Source organism: Marmota marmota, unplaced genomic scaffold, assembly GCF_001458135.2.
Source record: "Marmota marmota marmota unplaced genomic scaffold, marMar, whole genome shotgun sequence".
In the NCBI taxonomy this organism is placed as follows: Eukaryota; Metazoa; Chordata; class Mammalia; order Rodentia; family Sciuridae; genus Marmota; species Marmota marmota.
The window spans coordinates 3,774,930-3,800,150 of record NW_025999864.1 but is presented as its reverse complement, the minus strand read 5'-3'; the positions used below and the strand labels follow the sequence as shown (position 1 = coordinate 3,800,150).

Genomic DNA, 25,221 nt, shown 5'->3' with positions numbered 1-25,221 from the left:
TCTTTTTTCTTCTACTTAATTTGTATTTAATCTTCTCTGCTATTTTCTTAAGGTTAATGTGTGGAGTTCAGAAATTTAAGATATTTTGCTTAAGTGCTATGAATTTCCCTGTAAATACTGATTTTGCTTTATCAAAAAAGTCTTAGTATTTTGTGTTATCATTTTCTTCCCATTTAAAAACACTTTTTAAATTTTTTCCTTCTTTTTATTAATTTGTATTAAGAAATGTGTTATTTAGTTTATACACGTTTGAGATTTTTCAGTTTAACTTCTAATAATTCCATTGTGATCAGACAATATGCTTCATGTGTTGTTTTTGCTGTGTTCAATAAACATCAATTTTGTGAAATTATTTCATAAGATTGGTGTAGTTGTTTATGACGTTACTAATTTTGTCATTTTAGTTTAACAATTATTTAAAGAAGAGTGGTGAAATATCCCATTTTAATTGTGGATATGTCTAGTTCTTCTTGCAGGTCTTGGTTTTTGCCTTCATGTATTTTAAATCTCTGATTTTCTGTACATACGTTTTTAGGATTATTATGTACTCTCATTGAATTGAACCCTTTATAATTATGAAATGGCTTTCTCTGTCACTTGTCACGTTCTTTGCTTTGACATTTGCTGTGCCTAACATTTATAAAACCAGTCCTGCTTTCTTTTGATTGCTATTGACATGGCCTATATATATTTTTTTATTTTTTTTACTTTTAATCTGTTTGTGTCCTTATATTTACAGTGTTTCTTGTAGGTATCATGTAGAGTTGGGTCATATAGTTGGCAATTTAACGACCTTTGTATTTTATATAGGTCATTATGTTTAATGTGATAATTGATTTGGTTAGACTTACATTTTCACTTAATGTGATAATTGATGTAGTTGGTTTAAATCTACCATTTTACTATTTGTTTCTATTTGTCCCACATGTCTTTGTTTTCTTTTCTTGCTTTTTTCAGATTAATTGAACATAATTTTATTTCACTTCACCTTCTCTGCGTGTTTATTATCTATGAGTTTTTGTCAATTGATTTAGGGTATATTATGCATTCTTAAATTTATTCCAGTCTACCCTAAAATAATATTATACCACTTCATGTGCAAAACCTTATACTATACTTCTATCTCTCTTTTCTTGGTGTTGGTATTCCTGTTGTTTTATATTTAAGCGTCTATGTATGTTATAAATGTAATCACACATTTGTTTTATTTTTACTTTGCATGAACATTTTAAATATTTTTATTACTTAAAATTTATCTTCTATTGACTCACATGTTTATCATTTCTGGTGGTTTCATTCCTTTGTGGGAACACACATTTCCACCTGGCATCGTTTTCCTCTGCCTGAGTACTTCCTTTAATATTTCTTCTAGTGCAGGTTGGCTGATGATGAATTTTTACACTTTTGTACATCTGGAAAAGTATTTATCTCACCTGCATTTTCTTTAAAAAGTCTTTATTGGATATAGACTTCTAGGTGGACAGTTTATTTTCTTTCAATGCTCCACTGTGTTTTGGCTTGCACTATTTCCAAGAAGAACTCCACTCTCATTCTTATCTTTGTTCCTTTACATGGGACAAAGATAAGGTGCTTTTATTTTCTGGCTAACTTTTAAGATTTCTTTTTATCACTGGCTTTTAGCCATTTGACAATGCTCTATGATGGTTTAGTTTTCATCATGCATCTCATGTTTGGAGGGCTTCTTGGATCTGTGAGTTTATAGTTTTCATGAAACTTGATTAAAACTTCACCACCATTTCCTCAAATATTTTTCCTTCCCTCTTCCCTCTTTTGGAGCCCATTACACACATATCACCATTTGAAACTGCCCCACAGCTTGTTATCTTCCTCCAGATAGGCAAGAGTAGGAACAGATCATCTCAATCCAAACACGGATTGGGCTGATTTAGGACTGTTTTTCAAACTTTGTAAGGCTAGGAACACCAGAGTCTCAACCGATGAGACTCTTAATTTCTATTATTTTTTTATGCCCCTGGCACTCTAAAATTGCCAGAACCTTCACTTTGCTATACAGATGCTCTGCACAGTGAATCATTTGCTTTTTGGAGCTAAGAAAAACACCTGGAATGGTGTGTACAACTCACTTCTGTGCACCTACCATCTTCTTGATCCTGGCTGCTTTGGCATGCCATATTATAATTTTTAGTTTTTATCCTTAGGAAATTGCCAAAAGTTCTATTGGCTTCTCTATTTCTTAGGGGTGACCTTATGCATTAAGAAATGTGTTATTTAGTTTATACACATTTGAGGTTTCTCAACCTCTTGCCTCATAATTTCTGAAACTGAACAAATGCCCCAAAAGGTGAAGCAGTACACAAATATTAGGCTCATCTCAAAAGTCCTCACTTTTCTCTGAGATTCTAATTTAAGTCCTGACTATCTTGGAAGACCTCCAAAGCCTTCTGATGGATTTTGAAAAAGAGTACCCACTGTCTATTTGTTCTTGATTAGACTGTAGTCTATTTTAAGATATACTATCAGAGCTGGAAGCAGATGGACCAGTATGATTATTTTTTGAATGAAGTAGTTTTCACATTTGAAAAATATGAAATTATATATTTGTATATTTTATGCTTTATTGTTAAGCATATTTACACTGTTTTGAGAAGTAAAAATATTTTTGTGTTTACTTCATATTCTGGAAATAGAAATAGCATCACAACTGCTTTAGGATCTAAACTGTGTTCAACAGAAAATTAGGATTTCTCTAGTTAACTCTAAGGGCTCCTTAAATAAATTACTATAATGAAGCTGTTATTATTATCTCTATATCAATGTCTCTAGACACACACACACACACACACACACAGAAACATTAATCCAGCATCTCATGTGTACAATCACAATAGTGGATTAGAGTTTGACTAATGTGGTTAGACCTAAAAATTTCCATTGACTGTATACACACAAAAAAAGCTCACTGCAGAAATTACTTAAAATGATAATTAAGCAAAATTTTTTCCTTGTTTTTGGCAAATAAATGCATTATGTTCTTAAACTATTCTGTCTGCATTTTGAGGCAACAAAAATTTAAATTTACAAATTATGTAAAATACTTATCATATGAAGTCACTCATGCTTTAATTCATGTCCATCCCCTTCTTAATTCATTTTATAATTTTTATACAGCCAGTGGAGCTTAAGTTACCACAAATATTTCTTTTAATCCAAAAAATGTGTTTCTTGAAAAGCTGCTCAACACAAATAATACCATAAATAATCCTTCTCTGCAAATCAGTTTTAAATTTTTACATTTTAGATAATGATATAGTACAAGAACCCTAAAAAAATGAGAGAAATTAGGGGAATTAGCACTGGATTGTTGTCGATATGTATACATTTTTTTGTTATATTTGAAAAAGGAAAGTTGGGGTAATAATGATTCAAACAACGTTTAAAAATCCACTTTTGTCTTTTGTTTTTAGTAATTTAGTAGTTATGGGTTCCTTTTAGTATATAAAATAAATATTTGAAGGCAAGGTCTTTTGTGAATTTGTGTAAAAGCAATATACATTTACTGTGAAATTTTAACTGAGTTTGTATGATTGTGGCATAAAGCTAATAAAACAATCCAAATAATGCAGCCATGATTTAATGAAAGGTGACTCTCTTAAATTGCCTTAATTCCAAATCTCTGGCCTTACTTTAATTTAATGACTCTGTGTCTAAGCAATAATCTAATTTTAAGCTTTGTGTTTATTTCAAGTAAAGTCAAACAATATGTGCATTTGTTAAGAAGAGCCTTTGGGTGACACTTGAGTTGATGTATCAAGTTAAAAATGATTAGGAGAGCCTCTTTTAGGTAACCTATACAAACTGTCTCTTTCATGATGCATAGAAATAAAAGAGATAAAATTAACTATATAGCTCTCCTATTCAAAATTTAACTGTTAAATGTTAAATATTTTCCACATCTATTCATTTTGGATTTATTGCAGTATCTGGAGTGGGACCTCTTCCAAATTCTTAGAGCATTTTAACCATAAAAGGCATAAAAATATTTTGCAATCCCATGAGAAGTAATCTGATACTTAGGAGTTTTATAAAAGGAATGAATAGAGTATGAGCTTTCAAAATTAGAACTTCATGCATGGTCCATGAACAACACATATTTCAGTGCCTATAATGTGTTTGGTTCTAGAAATACCAAAGGGACAAAGAGGAAGGGAAATGAAATTTATGGAGTATTTTCTATTTTCCAGATAACTCTGCTAATTTATTTCTTACAGTACTCTTATGAGACTAGAAAGTTGTTATGATTTTAATGTTTGTGCCTCCCCAAATTTTATATGTTAAAATCTAATTCCCAATGTGTGGTGTTAAGAGGCAGGGTCTTTGGAAGGTGATTAAGCTGGATAATAATAGTGCCCTTATAAAAGAAGCCCAAGGGAGTGTGTCTGCTCCTTCTACCAAATGAAGGTACCACAAGAAGGTACCATCTATGAGGCACAGAGTGAGCCCATAGGAGATAATGAGTTTGCAGTTGTCTTGTATTTCCAGCCTTTAGGACTGTGGGTAATAAGTTTCTGTTGTTTACAAGTCTCCCAGATTATAATTTTGCTATAGAAGCCCAATTGGACTAAGAGAGAGGTGCTATATGGATTTTAAAAGAAGAGGAACCTACAGCTTAGTGAGATATAGTAATTTGCCCCTGAGCATAAAGGCAGTGAAAGGAGAGATGAAATTTAAACACAGTAGAGGAAAGGAGTGGAAGGTAAGTCATAAAGTGATTACTTCATTTCATCCTCACAGCACACATTCACTCATTCATTTAACCACTCACAGCATTTAGTATATGCCTATGTCAGTCATGGAGGTTATAAAATTGAATAAGTAGATAGGAATCCTGACCCCAAATTCATTGTCTGTGGTACTAGATTGCAAGTGTTATGAGAGAGGAATATGCAAAGCAAACTCAATTTGCTTTTTTAATTGAGTCACTGTCAGATTCCAGGCTCTGTCTTGTTTAACCCAGAAATGAGAGACAGATAGTATTACCTTCATTTTGTAGATGAATAAATTGAGTTTCACAGAGATTAGGAACATTATCACTGATAATCCAACAACTAAGTGAGGAATGCTTTCCTTTGAATCAAGTTCACTTTTCATCTTTTATGTTCACCTTCTACCAGACTTGAAGTCATACTCCATGTTTTTTAAAAATCAAATAAAGAGAGTACACTCATTAAAGCATTAGTGAGAAACATACATTTTACAGATGGTTTCTTTAAAAAGGATTCAATTGGGGCTGGAGTTGTGGTTCAGTAGTGGAGGGCTTGCCTGGCATGTGTGAGGCCCTGGGTTCGATCCTCAGAATCATATATAAATAAATAAAATAAAAGGTCTATTGATAACTAAAAAAATTTTTTTTAAAAGTATGCAATTGCAGTTCTTGTTCTCACAAGAACTTAGTGAGATATAGTAATTAAAATATTATTAAGACTTCATGTAGTGATTTAAGAAAGTATAAACAGCTGGGCGCAATGGCACCCGCCCGTAATCCCCACAGCCTGGGAGGCTAAGGCAGGAGGATCACAAGTCCAAAGCTAGCCTCCACAACTTAGCAAGGCTGTAAGCAATTTAGCAAGACCTGACTCAAAATTAAAATTAAAAAGGCCTGGGGATGTAGCTCAGTGGTTAAGTGTCCCTGAATTCAAACGCTGGTTTAAAAAAAAAAAAGTGTATGAACACATCAGTGGAGTGGGGTGAATTGCTGTCTTCAATATTCTCCATCCCAAATGTCATTCAAAGCATCTCATTCTCCGTTCAGAAGTCAGCCACTACAGAGGTGGCTACTGCTGAATTTGTGTGTATGTATGTGGGGCGGTGGTAACTGGAGATTGAACTCAGGGATGCTTGACCACTGAGCCACAGCCCCAGTCCTATTTTGTATTTTATTTAGAAACAGGGTCTCACTGATTGGTTTAGCACCTTGCTTTTGCCGAGGCTGGCTTTGAACTCTCCATCCTCCTGCCTCAGCCTCCTAAGCCCCTGGGATTACTGATGTGCACCACTGTGCCTGGCCAGCTGCTGATCTTAGTGTCTTGATGGGGGGAATATTTCTTCTGAACACTTCTTCTGTAATGGTTAGGAAATAGCTAAACAGGTTGTACATGATTTCCTCTCCCTAAGACATCACAATTTTTCCTCTACATTATGCCAGGGAAGTTCTGGCACATCAACCTAATTGAGACTAGGACACCCCTGAATTCAACCTTGAGTCAGCCAGCCTAGCAGACTGTTAATTCTACTCCTGGATGCTCTGGCCACATTCTCAAGTCCCAAACCATGAGTGAGTGCACCCACATCCAAACATTCAGCCAGCTCAACCCATCTACTTAATCCTTTTCCTGAGTCAATTCTCAATCACCTTTCTTAGTGTTCCATCCCAGCTTCTCCCTATCCCTCAACTCCTGCGCAGTGAACTATTTGAATTCCATAGGTATATGTAAACAACCAATTCAGGATCCCATTTTGAAGGTCAGTTCTCTGAGGCCATTTCTGGGATCAGTGACTATAAAGTCAAAGTTCTCAGAGAAAATAATACTCTGAAGCTCAGTAACTGAGGAGGTTCAATAAAGGGACCATTTGCAAAAGTGTAGACTGGTTTTGGGGGAAGTAACTAAGGATGGTGTAGCATTCTATCTCTTCTCATTTCTGGGACTAACAGAATAAGGGGAGGAGAAGTTTCTGGATTACAGAGAAATGTGTTGCACAGACAGGACCGGAATCTTAATGTTCTATAGAGGACCACCCAGCAGGCAGTGACCCACTGAGGGGAGTAGGGTGTAAAAATGTTTCTGCTTCACTCTTTTGGCATCCATGTTCCCCAGTGGCCTAGCTGGAGGCCAGACGGTAAGGGAACCTTTGATGGCTTCCATACACATTGACCTGCTGAGGTACACAGCAGGGTGGAAAGGGTAGAAAGGAATCTGGAGGAGCAGACAGAAGACACCCAAGCAATAGGCCAATAGTCAATGTCGGATTATTTATGTTATTTCAAATGCATCTGGAAAACAGCTATGTTCAATTATGATTGTTTTTGCCTAGATAAATAATTATGTTGCATAGGTAACTGCATTCATTTTGTGAAAAAAGAGCAATTAAATATTCAGAATTTCAGCCAAAGAGTTTATCTTAAGGAGCATTTTAAGTTTTGAAAAATTTACATTTTTAACAGAGTTATACTCATTTGCATTTAATGATCATATTATTTCCAGAACGTTCATTATTTAACAAAGAATAATGAAGTATTTTCCCTTCTCTTTTCTCAATTTTGGCTGTAATTTAATATATGTACAGTGTCCATTTTCATAAACCACATATAAACTGAAACATATTAAGTTAGCAGTGTTTGTTATATAAAAGAGAACATCGTGAAGTTTTGGGGTAGAAAACATAAACAAATTGAAAGGGTTGTAAAAGTGATGAATATTTAAAATAACTTTGTTACAATGTTATTTATATCATCTTAATTTTTTAAAGAGTCCATGTTTTGAAGGTAATAAAGTTAAACTATATCCTATTTTGTGTTTTAAGTGTTGAAACTTCTTAGGGTAAGTGATATGATTACATGCTGCTCAACTTAAAAGTGCTCTTAACAGAACCCTTCATTCAAGGCTCTCTTTGGTACTTAATGATTAAATCAAAGCCTTGGCAGAGGGATTTGGGGACAGTAGTTAAGCATGTGGACATATGTCCTGGGTTTAATGTCTTTAAAATGTGGTTAACACGGTGCCTACCTCCTGTGGTGGTTGTGAAGGGTACATGTGTTGATAATTAAAGTGCCTGGACAGCACCTAGCATATAGTAAATGCTCAAATAACTTCTCTTTGCTGTGTACTTAAGTAGTAAACATGTTATTGCTTTGTATTCTCCCCAAAGATAACTAGCTCAAAGGAGGCTTCCTTGATACACTGATCCCCCCTACGGGTCCCTACCCTAATATACTTCTTTCTAGTAACCTGTATTTTTACTTTATGATTCCTGCTTTGTAATTATATATATGTCTGTGGGTTTACTAAATTAATGTCTTTCTCTTGTGAGGCTGTTAGTGTTCTGAGCAACTGTGTTTTGCACAAGAGTGTCACATGACAATAGTAAAAGTAGTGTTTTTATATGAACTTTCTGACTGACAGTAAGTCCCCAGAATACTTAGAATGCTGCTAGGCATAGTGCATTTGCTCAATAAATATCTTGATAATTGGGCTGGAGTTGTGGCTCAGTGGTAGAGCGCTTGCCTGGAATGTGTGAGGCCCTGGGTTCTATCCTCAGCACTGCTTATAAATAAATATAAGATCCATTGACAACTAAAAAATATTAAATAAAATATCTTGATAATCAGGTGGCAATAGACTCTAACCTGGAGATTACAAACAACACCTAGGCCTGAAAATTTGTTCAGGTAGTGATCTTGAACCTTGTATCTTACGGTAAAGGACTTGTTGGGCTTTAACTGCACTGGAGCTTTGGCATGTGGAGTTGAATGTACAGCTGGCTATTCTTGTTCCTGAAGCAAAGGAGTGTACTGCACCCATTATCAGCCTTGCTCAGACACCAGAGGAAGTGTCATAGTTATAAGTAGTAGCAAGTCTTGCTTATACAGGCTTAGCTTCAAACACTTAAGCACTTTTCCCTATAACTTTAGCCTGAGTTGTTAAGAAAACATTTTTCAAGTGAATGATTTTTCTTTGCAGAAGTCAAAAGAAATTGGTATTTTGTTATACTATAAACTGGTATTTTTTGAGGGTCTGTTATGTGCAATGGTTTGAGATGTAAACCACTCGTGGTGTAGAATGAATTTTTTTAAAACCAGAATTCCAGAAGCTTCTCTGAGAATGACAAGCAGTAGAAAGGCCCACGTGGGTTATGCAGGAGTAGCCAGACACAGTGGGGGCAAAAAAATGAAATAATGTAAAATGAGCATTTGTGAGTGCCTGAAATACAGGGCAAAAGATATTTCAGCTGCTATTGTGAGTGAAAGCTGTATTAGTTATCTGTTGCTGTGTAATAAATCATCCCAAACTTGGCTGCTTAACACAACAAACATTTAGAAACACACAATTGTGTGCAGGAAGCTGAGAGTGGTTTGTTTGGGCTGCACTGTCTCAGGGTCTTGCTGGGTGTACAACCAGGCAGGCCTGTAGCCTTCTCAAGACGCAGCTCAAACAGTGACTGTGTGAGTTCCAGTCCTCCCCATTGGGCCTCTCCAGAAGCTCCTCAGTGTCATCATGACCTAGTAGCTGGCATCCATCCTCTAGTGGAAATGATTCAAGGGAGCCTCATCAGAGAGCAACCAAGAGGGAGACCACCATTTCTTCACAGACCAGTCTTGGAGATGGCATCCCATACTTCTGCTATGAGCTATTCACTAGAAGGAAGATACTAAATCTAGCCCACTGTCAAGGAAAGGGAAATTAAGCTTACTTCTTGAGGGGAGAAGCATTAAAGAATTTGTGAATATGTTTTTAAAACACTCACAGAGGAAACCTAGAGAGGGACATAACTCAAATCTCTTTGTGACACCCTACATATAATCCCTGGGCTGAGCTGGGCTGACTTTTAAATTTTTAAAGCTAAAGATAAGAATCACTTTTCCCCTAAAACTTCTAAGAATCAGTGTGTGTGTGTGTGTGTGTGTGTGTGTGTGTGTAACAGTGGTTTGTGGCGGGAACATGGTCACCCTCAGCATGATGTAGAAGTCAGGAAGGACTTCTTAGAAGACTCATGAGTTGCTACAGATTATAAATATTAATACATCATATTTGCTTGATATATTTTGCTATTTATTGAAGAAAAGATGATTCAAGGAAGATTTTTCACTCTTTAAATATGAGGCAAAATATCTGTGTTCATTAGTTAGCTACATGTGTATTTTCTTCCCATGGAAAATACTTCCTGTATCTTTAGCAGAAAGCAGAAAGTTCTTAATTGTTTTTATATATTGAATAAGGCAGAAAAAAATTCCTGGAATGATCAATGGTCTACCATTTTGTCCCTTCCTGACAGAGAGAGAGAGAGAGAGAGAGAGAGAGAGAGAGAGAGAGAGAAATAGAGAGAGTGAATATCTCCACAAGCACTGGCATATGTATATGATACTGTACATACCAGGCCTGCAGATCTTGAAATATGTGAAAGTAGGTTGAGACTTCCATCCACATTCTCATTAGTCCAAAAGCTGTGCAATGGGAACTGTGAAACTCCATATTCATCAGTTAAACTTGCTACTTCTGCTATGGTCATTAGTGCCTCAGGCAAACATAAGAAATATGCAACTTAAAAAAAAAACAAACCTCTATCTCCTCTACCCTTATATTATTTACTTGATCAACCACACAGCTATTTTGCTACAGAGAACTTTGTTGTTTCCCCCCCACTTTGCTCCTATAATGTCAATGATGCTGATGCAGCTGCATAATTTGCATAGAAAGTTGTCCAATTCTGTAGTCAGAATACCAATAAGGTGGCCTCTTTCTAAGCATGTTTATTCTCTCTTGATTGACTCTTCACTTGCATGCTTTTCTGCACAATGCATACTTACTTGCATATTCTCAGCCATCTGTCAAACACTCACCACGCCTTAAGGGTGGCCTAGTAATCAAACTGGCACACTATGGAAACATTGGTATGTGGCCCAATTATATAGAACTGTGACCAAAATCTTTTCGAAGAAAGTAACTGATACAACTATAGAGTCTTGGTTGACTTACATTTGAGTACATTTATTAACATGTAAATCTGCATTCACCAAAATAGAGCCAGCTATATATTTATGGTAAATGACTTCCAAGTTATAAACAACTATATTTCTCTATCCACTCCAACTGTAGCAGTCCAACATGATTTGTAGCCTGCAGAAAGAAATCCACTTTGTCATTCTATTAGTTATGCTACCCAGAGTAAGACTGGCTCATCATAAATTATGGGCTTTAATGATGAGAAGAACATTTGGAAGTATACTCATGGGAACAAGAGGACAAAATAGTTTAAATTGGAATTGTGCTAGAAAATCCCAGAAATACCTGGGGTAATGGTCATGCACTTACAGATCATCTAGCTCAATTTCCATCTGATTTTTTAAACTACTTTACCAAATATTATTCCACAAGAATCATATTGCTGAACTTGACACATATTCGATGAAGAAATAACATTATCTCTCAATTCATTCAATAAAAATTTATTAAGTGCCTTCTGGTGTGCCTTCTGTTTGCCAGGACCTGGGCTGAGAGTTGGTAGTATGAAAGTGAGGAAGCCATGACCCTGTCCGTCCACATTTTATCCCTTCCATTTTTTTGCATACTTTTATTATTTAGAAAGTGATTGCAATTATTTAGTCAAAATCCTCCTCTAGAACATTCATTGGTTTTGTTCTGTCATCTGGGAATTGTGCAAACAAGACAAAACTCTTTTTTGTCTTACCAGTACTTTAGATTTGAAGAAAGTTATTATGTCACCCCTGAATCTTTTCTTCTAAAGGGGCCTCTGTCCCTGGAAAATCAAGATTACCATCCTTTAGTTACATTTTGATTTGAAAATGTTTCTTTTCAATGTGTGTTGCTGAACCACACATAGTCTACCCTAGACAATTCTGGACTTGAAAAAACCTAGAAAACACTGAAAAGATCATGTTATCTTTAAACTAGAAACTTGGATTATTAATGGGTTTTGTGGGTATGAAATCACAGAAGGAAGATAAGTTGACTCTTCTTAAATAGCATTTGTCTCCCTCCATCCTGTCATCTATTGGCCAGATAATATTTTAAATAGTAGGGTAAATCTCTGAGGCTAGAGTCCTTGTTTTCTAGGTCTTATTGTTAGCACCCTGGACATATTTTTGTGTGTGATTTATATAACTCATGAATAATAAGACTCTCATACTCAAGTAACAATTAAATCTTCATTTGCAATAGAACCTTTGCTGCAGGGAAAAAGAACATTGCCTAATCACATAAACATGAAATGCATCTCTTCAAAATAAAACAGACATTTTCATAATGTTATGCAATCTTTTAAAGTTAAGTAAGCAAGAGAAAATAAATAATGCTGAATCTGGAAAATAAAAGGGAATGAAGTAAAATTTTGATAGTTTAAGCCTTTGCTCTCAAAAAAGAGTGGCATGTTGATTGCTAAAAATAATTTCAGGGCAGAATAGACAAGTGTAAAGGAAAAGCGAAGCTTATTTTATTTGGTATACTATCAATATCAAGTGATTACTGCTAAAAAATTGATGTATGTCCTTCAGGACTTATTCTCTATGTATAGGTACATAATGTAATATAAAACTATCAACTGCAATCACAATAGATACATTTAGTAGCCTGTTTCATCATATAATTAACGTAGTACAAATAATCGTCACAGATAAAACATAAGAGACTTTAAATAATGACAGGATTATGTAGAAGTACCACACATTTTGAAACTTCCTTCTAATGACAGGCATTTAAGTCCTTCACAGTTTATTGTGAGCAAATATATGCATTCATATTTTTATCCATTGTCTGATTATCTACTTGAGATAAACAGAATGAAGTACAAGTGTTGACTCAGAAGGTAAACACATTTTAAAATTCAATATGTCTTGCCAAACTATTCTCTGGAAACACAGGAGTGCCTGTTCCCACACTCTCACAAGGGATAGTTTCTGACCATTTTAAATTTTGAGAATCTTATTTTGATAATTTTATTTTAATCTGAATTTCTTTGAGGATACAAAGGGTAAAAAATCTTTGTGTAAGTGTATTGGCTATTTATATATCTTCTCTTTTAAACAGGATTTGTTAATTTTTCCATTAGGACCTTCTTATTATTAATTTGTAAGACACTATTGTATAAAACATTAATACTATTATGCCTTTTCTGAAGTTTGTACTGAAAATTTTATTTTAGAGTTTGGATTTGTAATTTATCTATAGAGACTTCCTTCCTCAAAATAGAATTTTAAAATTATGATGTAGTTAAAAATATTAGTGGCTTGTTATCTTGAAGTATTGACTTATAATAGGCTCTAGTCAGATATTTCCCAAGGTGGCCCATTTAAAACAAGTTCTTCATAATTAAAAATGACTCATGTAAACAGATTTCAGTCTTATATCAGCTTTTAATTTCTTGGTAATGGTCTTGATAACTTAAATATTGATTTAGATTTTTCAGTCTGTAGCTAAAATAATATATTTCAAATGTAGTGTTTTGCAATTATTCAATAAAATAAAATGTTCCTTCTTTTCACATGAAGTGAGTTAGTTATCAAATGCTAGGCAAATGTATATAGTTCCTATACAGATAAAAATATGAGAGGGGCTGGGATTATAGCTCAGCGGTAGAGCGCTAGCCTAGCAGGTGCTAAGCCCTGGGTTCGATCCTCAGCACCACATAAAATAAATGAATAAAATAAAGATATTGTGTCCGACTACAACTAAAAAAATATGAGAATAACATTAGTTACTCTGATCTCACATAAGTATGTGAGTAGTTCTACGAGATGAAGATCTATAATTTGAAATAGTTTTTTTTTTTTTTCCCAGAGTGCATGCTAACAGTGTTCTTGAACAACGTATTTAATGCTGAGGAAATAAAAAAAGTAATGTTAGAGGAACTTCCCTTCCTCCCTTTCTCCCGTCCTCCCTGCCTTCCTTCTTCAAGAGTAATGTCCCTCAAATTAAGCTGTGAAGGAATAATAGGTTTAGACAGGCACAAAATGTTGGAGAGCTTTCTAGAAGTAGGAAGAGACTCCTACTTCCAAGCAGAGGTAAGTAGGAAGACTATAATTATGAAGAGACCAACCTACTCCAATCAGAGAATGGGTCACAGAAGAGTTGAGATTGATGCTGGTGGGACAACGGATGGAAACACTTGAGTGACAGGCTTAAGAGCTGAGTTGCCATGTGATATGTGATGGAAACCATCTTTAAATTATGCTCCTGCCATTTATCAATTGTTTTGCTGGAGACAGATTCCTTAAATTTCTCTTAAAAGATTTATATTTAGGGAAGGATGATTATTTTTCTGTGCTTTGAAGAGAAAGGGCTAGAGTGAAGTTTGATAAATTGTACACTGAAGCATCAACCGTTTTCTTTAAATGATAGATTCTAAAGTCAGTTAGTCACACATGCCAGGTAGAGCAGATAGAGTTATTTTAACACAACAACTTCTGATTGATTTTCTTTAGCAACACCCAATGTGAGTAGGTCAAACTACAAATTATGCCCTGTATGATTTTTCCTTCCAGCAGTTTGCTAATAGGATCATCCAACAAGAAAAAAGCCTTTTTCAAGATTAAAAACATCATCTGGATAAGTTTAGATTATTTTGATAGGTACATCTCAAGGGTAAACTGAAGTGAAAAAAGATATCTTTGTAGCTATGCTTCAGTTGCCTTCTTCCTTTCCAAAATATGATCAGACATGCAATGTTGTTTTTACTGCTTTTTTTACCCTTAAAAGGGTGAATGTTTACATAAGTTTCATATTTTGTTTATTTAGGACACCATAACTTTATAGTTTAAAGAAAGAAAATAAAATTTATGTTCCCATCTGGTGATTTTTCCCCCAAAAGTAACAAATTTTAAGTACAGTGTCATTAATCTGTGTGAATTTCAAAATAAGGGAGCAAAAAACAAAAAGAAATAAACAAACAAAAAAAACCCCAAAACCAAATATCAAAAAACAAAAAACCATTTTCTTTCTTTTGCTTTTGCTTTGAGAATGAGTGTTCAGAACATGAAATTATATACAGTTGACATTCACTGATTTGAGAGAGGTCTGAATTTCCAATATTTGCTGACCTTAAGTGGTATTATTTTAGGTTATAAAAGGCAGCCAAAGTCTGACTCTAGGCAAGGTAACCACTTATTGTATATTTATAATTCTTTTTAAATATCTTTCTAGGTCTACCATGTTTATAATAATCTGATCCTGGTACAGTACTGCTTGTGAAAACAGGGCATAGGTCGTACAATGCCCAACTTCATTAATCACGGGGACCACGATGTGAATGGTGCCCCCTGGAGTTGTGCAAAGGGGGCCTGCAAGAAATATCCATGTTACAGAGTAAAATCTGCACCATATTAGTCATACTGGCTTAAATGTTTAGAAATAAAACAATTCATTTGTATCACATTTTTGAAATTGGGGAAATTACTAAAACAGACTAAATCTTGTGAGATTTTAAATTTCCAAGTGCAAGAACATATACATGTGTGCATGTTTTTACATACATACACACAATATATATATATATATATATATATATGTGTATATATATATATATATATATATATATATATATTTATAAAACCTTCAAGAGTACACATGATCCAAGATGTATTGTGACTTTGGTGAAATTAAACTGAATAAATATTTTTAAAATATGATATCTATATCTATCTCTCTCTCTCTATATATAAAATTTATGATATCAATTTTATTTTCCTGGGGAAAATTTGGGAATCAACAGTACAATACCAGATTTTTACTCTATAAATGACTTTTCAGCTAAACCTAATTTGTTCTTAAAATTTAAATATCATAGCAACACACTTGTAAAGTATATAATTTTATGGATTGAGAATTCACCTATTTTTTTCTGTTCAGCCTTTATCTTTTAAAAATCCAGAAAATGTCTCTCTGACTGATGGTCTATCTGTCAATATGTTAGTGGTAAGAATGTTTATATACCTGCACTTAATTTATAAAATGTGCCTCAATAGTTCTCAGCAATGAACTAGGGAACAATTTTATTCTTGAACAAGTAATACATGAAGACGTTCACATTGTAAAAGTCTAACATAAATCTGAAATAGACAGAATAAAATGTCCCTTTTCACATCCTATCCAACTCCTGCTTCTACTCCACTACCCAAAGGTAGACCATATTAATGGTAACTATAAATTCTTCTAGTTCTTTTACTATCACTTACATGTATATATATTTTCATGTTTACCTGCTTTGAAAAATAAATGAGGACACTACTTATATTGTTCTACTTTTATACTTTAAAATGTCAAGAATAGTCATGAGGGATATTAATGAAACCATACCCAAGAATCTACTATATTCCTTCTAATGACTTGATAGATTCTTTTTTTTTAGAGTGACTAGATTTATTTTATTTAAGCATTTCTCTCTGATTTGTCTTCTGCAATTTTTTAGCTGTTATAAGCCATTCCTTGATGAGAATTCAGGATTAATTAGTTTTATTTATATAATAAAAATACTATGTCTACAATGACAATTCATATACTTCAGGACTAAGGATATTCACGTTTTAAAAAATTTAGACTTTGCCAGTTTGCACTTTAAAGGAGCTTTACATTTAATCTCTTACCAGTTTAACCTCTCACATGTTTTCTTGCATCCTCACTAAAATAAGGTGTTACTTGTTTTACATTAGCCAATCTTGTAATAGAAAAATAACTTTTCTTCTTTTATTTGTAGTTCTTTGTTAGTCAGTTTTCTGTCACTATAACAAAATACCTGAGATAATCAACTTAGAAAAAGAAAGAGTTTATTTTGTCTTATAGTTTTAGTTTTGAATTTTTATAATTTGTTCTTTCTAGTTTTACATGACAGTAGAATGTATCATACATACATGGAGTATAACTTCCCATTTCTGTGGTTGTATATGATGTGCAGTTACACGGTTGTGTATTCATAAACATAGGAAAATTATATCTGATTCATTGTATAGTATTCCTATTCATATTTCCCCTCCCTTCCCCTCATTCTTCCCTGTCCAGTCTGTCAACCCTCCCTCCTACCTCTCCCTGCCCCTGCCCATTGTGAGTCAGCAACCACATATCAGAGATAATATTTGATCTTTGGTTTTGGGGACTTGGCTTATTTTGCTTAGCATGATAGTCTCCAGTTCTATCCATTTACTGACAAATGCCATAATTTAATTCTTCTTAATGACTAAGTAACATTCCATTGTATAGGTATACCACATTTTCTTTATCCATTCATTTGATGAAGGGTACCTAGGTTGATTCCATAGTTTAGCTATTGTGAATTGAACTGCTATACACATCGATGTTGTTGTGTCATTATAGTATGCTGATTTTAAGTTCTTCTGGTATATACCAGAGGAGTGGGATTCCTGGTTTTCTGAGGAATCTCCATACTGCTTTCCACAGTGGTTGCACCAATTGCAGTCCTACCAGCTATGGGGGACTGTATGAGTGTACCTTTTGTCCCACATGCTTGCCAACATTTATTGTTTCTTGAATTTTTGAAAATTACCATTCTGACTAGAGTAAGATGGAATCTCAGTGTAGTTTTAATTTGCATTTCACTGATTGCTAGTGATGCTGAACACTTTTTCATATATTTGTTAACCATTCATATTTATTCCATGAAGTGCCTGTTTAGTTCCGTTGCCCATTTATTGATTGGGTTTTTGTTTTTTTCTTTTTTTGTGGGGGGGCTGTTAAGTTTTTTGAGTTCTTTATATATCCTAGAGATTAATGCTCTATCTGAAGTATAGGTAGCAAAGATTTTTCTCCCATTTTGTGGGCTCTTTTTTTTTTCACATTCTTGATTTTTTTTTCCTGTGAAGAAGCTTTTTAGTTTAATACCATTCTATTTATTGATTCTTGATTTTACTTCTTGTGCTCTTTAGGAGTCTTGAGCAATTTGGTTCCTAAGCTGACATGATGGAGATTTAGGCCTACTTTTTCCTTTGTTAGGTGCAGGGTCTCTGGTCTAATGCCTAGCTCCTTGATCCACTTTGAGTTGAGTTTTGTGCAGCTGAGAGATAGGGGTCTAATTTCATTTTGTTACATATGGGCTTCCCAGCACCATTTGTTGAAAGGCTCTTTTCTCCAATGTATGTTTATGGCACCTTTGTCTAGTATGACATCATTGTATTTATGTGGATTTGGCTCTGTATGTTCTATTCTGTACCATTGGTCTTCATGTCTGTTTTGATGCTGTTTTTGTTATCAAAGCTCTATATTATGTCTTACACTTTTAGAAGTTCTAGTCCATGATCAGTTGGCCTCACTGCTTTTGGGCCTGTGAAGGCAGCAGCGTGTCATGAAGCAAGAGTGTTCACCTCATCTCCAGGAAGGAAAAGTAAGAACTTGAAGTGGCTAGGATCCCATAATCCCTTTTAATGGTGTGCTCATGCCTTAAAGGTTTCACTCTAGATTTCACCAGTCTTTTAAAGGTCCCATCACTTCACAGTAACACCTCAGTGGGGACCAGGCCTTTAAACACCTGGGCCGTTAGGGCTGAATGTTTTTGTATCTGTTTATTGTCTGTTCATTTTTTTAAACCTATGTTTCTGTAGTCAATTTCACAGTATTTTTTTCTATGTTTATCTTGTTTCACTTTTTCTTATTTCATCACAAGAACTATGGGTATATAAAATATTTTGAAACTTCACATATTGATTTTTAAGTGTTTTCTTCAGGTTAATTTTTTTCTTTTAAAAATTTTCTCTTTCTTAATCCCAGTTATGTTTTAAAAGAAATTTTACCTATGGGATCTCTCATCAAATTTTAAGTGAAAAGGTATTGATTAATTTCATAATTGAAAATATTTTCCTCCAAGTTTCTAATCTTTCTATAATTTTGTATTTTAAATTTAGCACTTTCAGTTGATTTATCATTCTATTTGTCTCCTTTATTAGTTTAACATTTATCATTTATTCATTGCTTACTGGAGAGATTATAATATGTATCCTTGACTTATTAATTATGTATAAATGAGTACTTTTCTCAAATAATACCAGAATTTTATAATTTAACTTATTTATCTTCCTTTCCATTTTTATTCTATTTTCGTTGTGATTTGAAACTCACAAAATTATATACTAAATACTTATTTAGATTAATATATATATCTATCAATCACCTACTCCACTTTACTTTCCCTTTACACACATTTATATTTATTTCTCACACTTTCAGTTTGAAATTACTTTGTTTATGCCTTAAGAACAGCTATTAGTATTTGCTTTAGTGTATTTCTGCTTGTAATGAATTTTCTTTTCTTTTCTCTTCTTTTTTGTACTGGAGATTGGACTTGGGAGCACTCAACCACTGAGCCACATCCCCAGCCCTATTTTGTATTTATTTAGAGACAGGGTCTCACTGAGTTGCTTAGCACCTCACTTTTGCTGAGGTTGGCTTTGAACTTGCAATCCTCCTGTCTCAACCTCCTGAGCCATTGAGATTATGGGCGTGTACCACCATGCCCAGCTGAATTTTCTTTTTTATAAAAAAATTAATTTTTACCTGATACATAAAACATAAAAATCATACATATTATTGGGATAATGTGATGTTTTGATACACATATAAACCATATAGTATAATGTTTAAATTAGATAGCATATATGAGTTTCATCAAACATTTATCAATTCCTTAGGATAAAAACCTTTAAAATATTTTCTGCTAGTTTTTTGAAATATGAAGTACATTTTCATTATCTATAGTCACCCTATTGTGAAACAGCACACCAGAACTTATTGCTCCTATTAAACTGTAACTTATGTACCCATTGATCAGCCTTTCCTTATCCTTTCTTCTTCCCTCCTCTCCCTAGGGAAACCACCATTTCCCTCTCACTTCTATAGGGGTCAGCCTTTTTAGACTCCACATATGAATGGGATCATGTAGCGCTTGTCTTACTATGCCTGCTTTGTTTCACTTCATATAATAACCTAGTTCCTTCCATGTTGTTGCAAATGACAGGATTTCATATTTGTTTATGGTTGTACAGTATTCCACTGTGTACATGTACCACATTTTCTTTATCTGTAGATAGACAGTTTAGTTGTCTCCATTTCTTGGCTATTGTGAATTGTATTACAATGATTGTAGGCTGCAAATGTCTCCTTGACATACCGATTTCAATTCCTTTGTATATATAACTACCAGTGGGATTGCTGGATCACGTGGTGGTGCCAAACACATAAATTTCAGAATAACACCATTCAGGAAGACAGACTAGGGGGCACATTCCATCTTGTGCTTCATATCAGGAAAGTTATAAGGATAATATGAATACCCTCTGAATTACTGTTTATTTCTGATTATGATCATTCCTATTTCTAAGACATAATGAAGACTCTGGAAGTGATTGAGAATATGCATGAGCACTTTTTATGGCACTTTGGTCTACTTATGATGTTGTTCTACTCAGGATTCATTTCTAGTAATTACAGATCTGTGATTATATGTATGGCTGTTTTAAAGTGTCTTTAGGTAGATCATTTCTTGTAGAACTTCCATGCACTTCCATTGAATAAACCAATATGGTATTAACTGAAGGACTACTGTGTCCTGTATTGTACTCTAGGCTGTCACATATTAAAGAAAAACAGCAAATAATCTCTGCTTTTGGGAAGACTATGTTAACTATATCAACCCACAGAAATAATTAGAAAACTATATAATAGTGTATATTTATGTTTTTAATGGTATAAGAGCAACCAAAATTCAGCAGGAATGAAGAGTCTAATTGAAATATAATCATAGACTGTGATTAGAGAGTTTTTATAAACCCTTTGTTTGAGATATGATGTAATTAAGACAAGTTTTCATCAGTGAGGAAGTGAGATTTGAATTAGGCCTTAAAAATTGACTAGACTAAAAATAAGTATGAAATTAGAAGAAATTTAACTGGATTAATTTATTTCACATTTCCTGATTTTATTTGTATGAAGACATGCATACCATATTCAATTTAGGTTTGTCAAATAATCCATAAATTCTTAAAGTATATGTGATTAACAATGCTGCTAATGCTGAAAGACAGCTTATTTTCTTAATCCAAAGCTCACTTTATACAATTATTCTTTTTGCAAACTACTACTTGGTTATATTAACACTTGAATAATCTTGACAAGAAGTTGCTTTAAGCAGTTAAAGATCCAGATGCTGATCAGCATGCATTAAGTGATTCAGCTTAATTGGTTCCATCTAGATGAATTACTTACCTCAGTTCCTATCACAATTTCTTCCCTGGTAGAGAAGAACAGAAACTCATACAGTCTGTAATGTTGAAATAAGCTGAAATACAAAATAAATGTGCAACTATAATAAATTTACTGCAGGGAAAAAAAGAAAACACATAAAGGCATTTATTAAAAGTACATTAGTGCTGATCCAGCTAAAGATACCAAATACTAATATAAAATACCTCTTTTATTTCAAAATAAATTGTCTAGAAATGTTAAGAATGAGATTTTAATTTCTGAGACATTTACAATGTAACACAGTACCTAGAATAATGTCAATAAATTAATCTGTGATGATTGGATAGGTTTGGGATAAGAAAGCAATTAGATTGCATCTTGGTAATTCTGAACTTAAAACCAAATAAGGTCCATCCCTAAATAACACTAAATTTCACATTATTTTCTGTTTTGCTCCAAAATAGAGTCAATTTGCTCTGATATGAATGGCACTGAATTCTGTAATCTACTTCCATATCAATTACTTCTTCATACAGTCTTAAACTGTTTCAAGATTAAATTAATCTCCAATAACACCTGAAAAATGATGCGACATGAGCTGAAATCCATTTAGAAGATGTCCAACTTTCCTGCAGAATATTCAATCACACATCAAAGGGTGGAATACATTTAAGACAAATCATTTCCTTTTTTCTTACCTGGAAACTAGGTGGTCAGTGTATAAAAACTACAAAGAGCCAAAGGATAAGAGCTCCCGAAAATAAATATTTTTAGCAAATTTAAAGAACTCAGCAATGTATTATTGAGAGTTAAAAATAAACTGAAGGGCTGACTTCTAATATCCTGTTTGTGATAATATTTGAATTTTTCTAATTCTCTTCCTGCTGGTTGGGAAAATTAATAGACTCATATTACAGCAAAATGCCCAAGAACAAAAAATTGTCTTAGTGGTTTCTCTTTCACTCTGGTGCCTTTTGCTATTTAAGAAAATTGATTTTAATATAACTGAGAAATTAACATTTGCAAAATGTAGCTACAGAGCATGTATAATAATGGCTTCTCCTGAATGCTGTAATGGATCAAAGTTTCAATTCATTTGGAATCAATGAAGAAATCCTCAGGCAGCTGGGTCTCTTTGAGTTATATTAGCAGTTGATCTCACTACTAACACAATCCATTAAAAAGTGATAGGTGTGTAGACTCACTTATGGTTTTTCTTTTTTCTTTTTCTCTTTTTTTTAACCTTGTACACTTGAATTACTCATCAACATTCACAAAACTAACTTAGCTTTTTGGCATCACTTTGATTTGTTGGCTAGGAAAATACATTAAGATTAGTGAAGTTTGATGTTTCATTGCTGCAAAATAAATTCATATTCTCCCTCCCTGAAACCAGTAGCCTAGAGAAAGCTGTAAGGTCAAAAATATTACATTGGCAGTAAGTGATTTTGAGTAAAAAAACTGAAGACCATGTTGTGGAAATAGCTTGGCTTCCTCCTCGTGAACAAGAGTAAAATTTCCCTTTCTCCATCCTGTGTCACACAAAGAACTTACTTCATAAATATTCCTTCCTGCAATTTCATAATCTTTCAGTTTTATTCTCCTTGTTGCACATAGGAATCACGTTGTCCCTGTCATGAGGGAAACAACCTTGCAATGAAATGAGCTGTATGACTTGGATGCCATGGTCAAAGATGCAGAGCTGGGAACAAGGCAGATCTAGGGTGATATATCCAGGAGAAGGGGCCTAAAGAGCCAGTTTCTTAGGGGCAGCCAAAGTCCTTTTCCCTACCTCAGTTTTACCAGAGAGTGACAAATGGTCATGCAGGAGAGCAAATGATACTTCAGTTGTGGGAGTGCATTTTCTCTTTCTTCCTTTAGACTTCTGGATGATCAAGTTCCTAGACTATTTTGTCACACATCTAGCCTTAGTGTTAATTTAAAGGGAGATGGAATGGAAATAGGTCAATATATCTTCTCTAAGCCAGGATGTACAATATACTATTGTGCACAGAGGGGCAGATTGGCTTTCTTATATGAGACATATGCCTGCACACATAACCTTGCCTAATTCCCAGGGAACAGGTAGAATATACAATGCAAGAAATGTGCTTGGATTTGAGATATATCTCATCTCTTTCTCTCTCTCTCTCTCTCTCTCTCTCTCTCTCTCGCTCTCATTCTATGTATCTATATATATATATCATATATTGATATATATATGTAATCTCATGATATATATATATATAGATGACATATACATAATTTATATACATCTATATATATATCATACACATGTATATAGGTCTCAATATATTTATGAATATATCATACACACATATAAATGATTACATTAAAGCTACAGTGACATTTATAGCCATATTTATGTCTGTAACATATTATATATACAAAAAAAAAACAAATGTATATACTGCACAAATAGATTTGTCAGTACTTACAGTAATATGGGGGACAAATTTTGGTATTAGTTTTTTCAAATCAGAGACCCATCACGGGATATATACTAAGAGCATCCAATGGAGTTTAATTTTATTGTCAATTTTTTGTGCTATGAGTCATGTTCTACAAATTGATCTCCCTAAATTAACTAGGGCTTTGAGCAGTTGGGTAAAGTTGCTATCAGGCTAAATTGAAATACACATACACTTTTAATAATTGAGTTGCATTCATATTTATAAAACTGCCTTATACTCATCAAAATGAATGTATTATGTGATTTAATTGCCACTGCACTTACATTTGTGAATCTATGAGGGATAATGAACAGGTGTTGTAGGAAAGCACATTTCCTTTCACCCAACTATAGTATAAATTCCAGATATACTACTAACTGATATTTTGTCTTTCTGTAACAAGGAGATTTAAAATACAAAACTTCCTTAAATTCACAAATGAAAATTTAACAGCATGAAAAAATGATTCTGGTTGATTTTATTTGACTCATCTCTCAAATGTTACTTTTTTTAAGAGACATGGGATTATAAGTTTTTGGTATGTGAAGTTAGTGAGGTTAGGATCCAAAGGTGAAATAGAAATGGAGAGACTTCTGTCAAACTCATTCTAGTTATCACCTGGAACCAAAACCAGCCAAAGACACATCAGGGAAAGAAAACTTCAGACCAGCATCCCTGATGAATACAGATGCAAAAATTCTTAATAAAATATTGGCAAATCATATACAAAAACACATTTAAAAGTTAGTGCACCATGGTGGAGTAGATTTCATCCCAGGGATGCAAGGTTGGTTAACATATGGAAATCAATAAATGTAATTTACTACATAAAGAGTCTTAAAGACATGAATCCTATGATTATCTCAATAGATGCCGAAAAAAATTTGACAAAGTACATCACACATTCATGTTGAAAACACTAGAAAAAATAGGGATAGAGGGAAATTAATACCAAAAATCCCTAAAAAATTAAGCAGGAAAAAGAAGTAAACAGAAACTTCTAAATAGAAGAAACACAAAAAAGTAAATAAATACATGAAAAAATGTTCAATATCTCTTTTAATTAGGGAATTGCAAATCAAAACTACACTAACATTTCATCTCACTCCAGTCAGAATGGCAACAATCAAGAATACCAACAACAATAAATGCTGAAAGGTTGTGGAGAGAAAGGAACACCTGAACATTGTTGGTGGCACTGAAGGCCAGTAGAACCACTCTGGAAAGCAGTTTGAAGATTCCTCAAAAACTAATGGGATTCTAGTTATTAACTCTTGTGCTATGGGTGTCCTATTGAGGAATTTGGAGCCCGACCCCACAGTATGTAGATCGTAGCCAACTTTTTCTTCTATCAGACGCCATGTCTCTGATTTGATATCAAGCTCCTTGATCCATTTTGAGTTAACTTTTGTGCATGGCGAGAGAAAGGGGGTCAGTTTCATTTTGTTGCATGATTTCAAGTTTTCCCAGCACCATTTGTTGAAGATGCTATCCTTCCTCCATTGCATGCTTTTAGCCCCTTTATCAAATATAAGATAGTTGTAGTTTTGTGGATTGGTTTCTGTGTCCTCTATTCTGTACCATTGGGCCACCCGCCTGTTTTGGTACCAGTACCATGCTGTTTTTGTTACTATTGCTCTGTAGTATAGTTTGAAGTCTGGTATCGCTATACCGCCTGATTCACACTTCCTGCTTAGCATTGTTTTTGCTATTCCGGGTCTTTTATTTTTCCATATGAATTTCATGATTGCTTTCTCTATTTCTACAAGAAATGCCATTGGGATTTTGATTGGCATTGC

The 25,221-nt window shown here is 34.0% G+C and overlaps 1 protein-coding gene across 3 annotated transcripts in view; it reads right to left on the bottom strand.

Moving 5' to 3' along the window:
• Window positions 1-25,221, bottom strand: part of Cabcoco1 (ciliary associated calcium binding coiled-coil 1) — a 111,196-nt gene that overhangs the window by 57,236 nt on the left and 28,739 nt on the right. For all 3 annotated transcript variants that reach the window (XM_048814409.1, XM_048814415.1, XM_048814413.1), the window contains exon 5: window positions 20,970-21,042. In XM_048814409.1, the coding sequence (XP_048670366.1) occupies window positions 20,970-21,042 (73 nt within the window). The remainder of the gene's footprint in view (window positions 1-20,969; window positions 21,043-25,221) is intronic.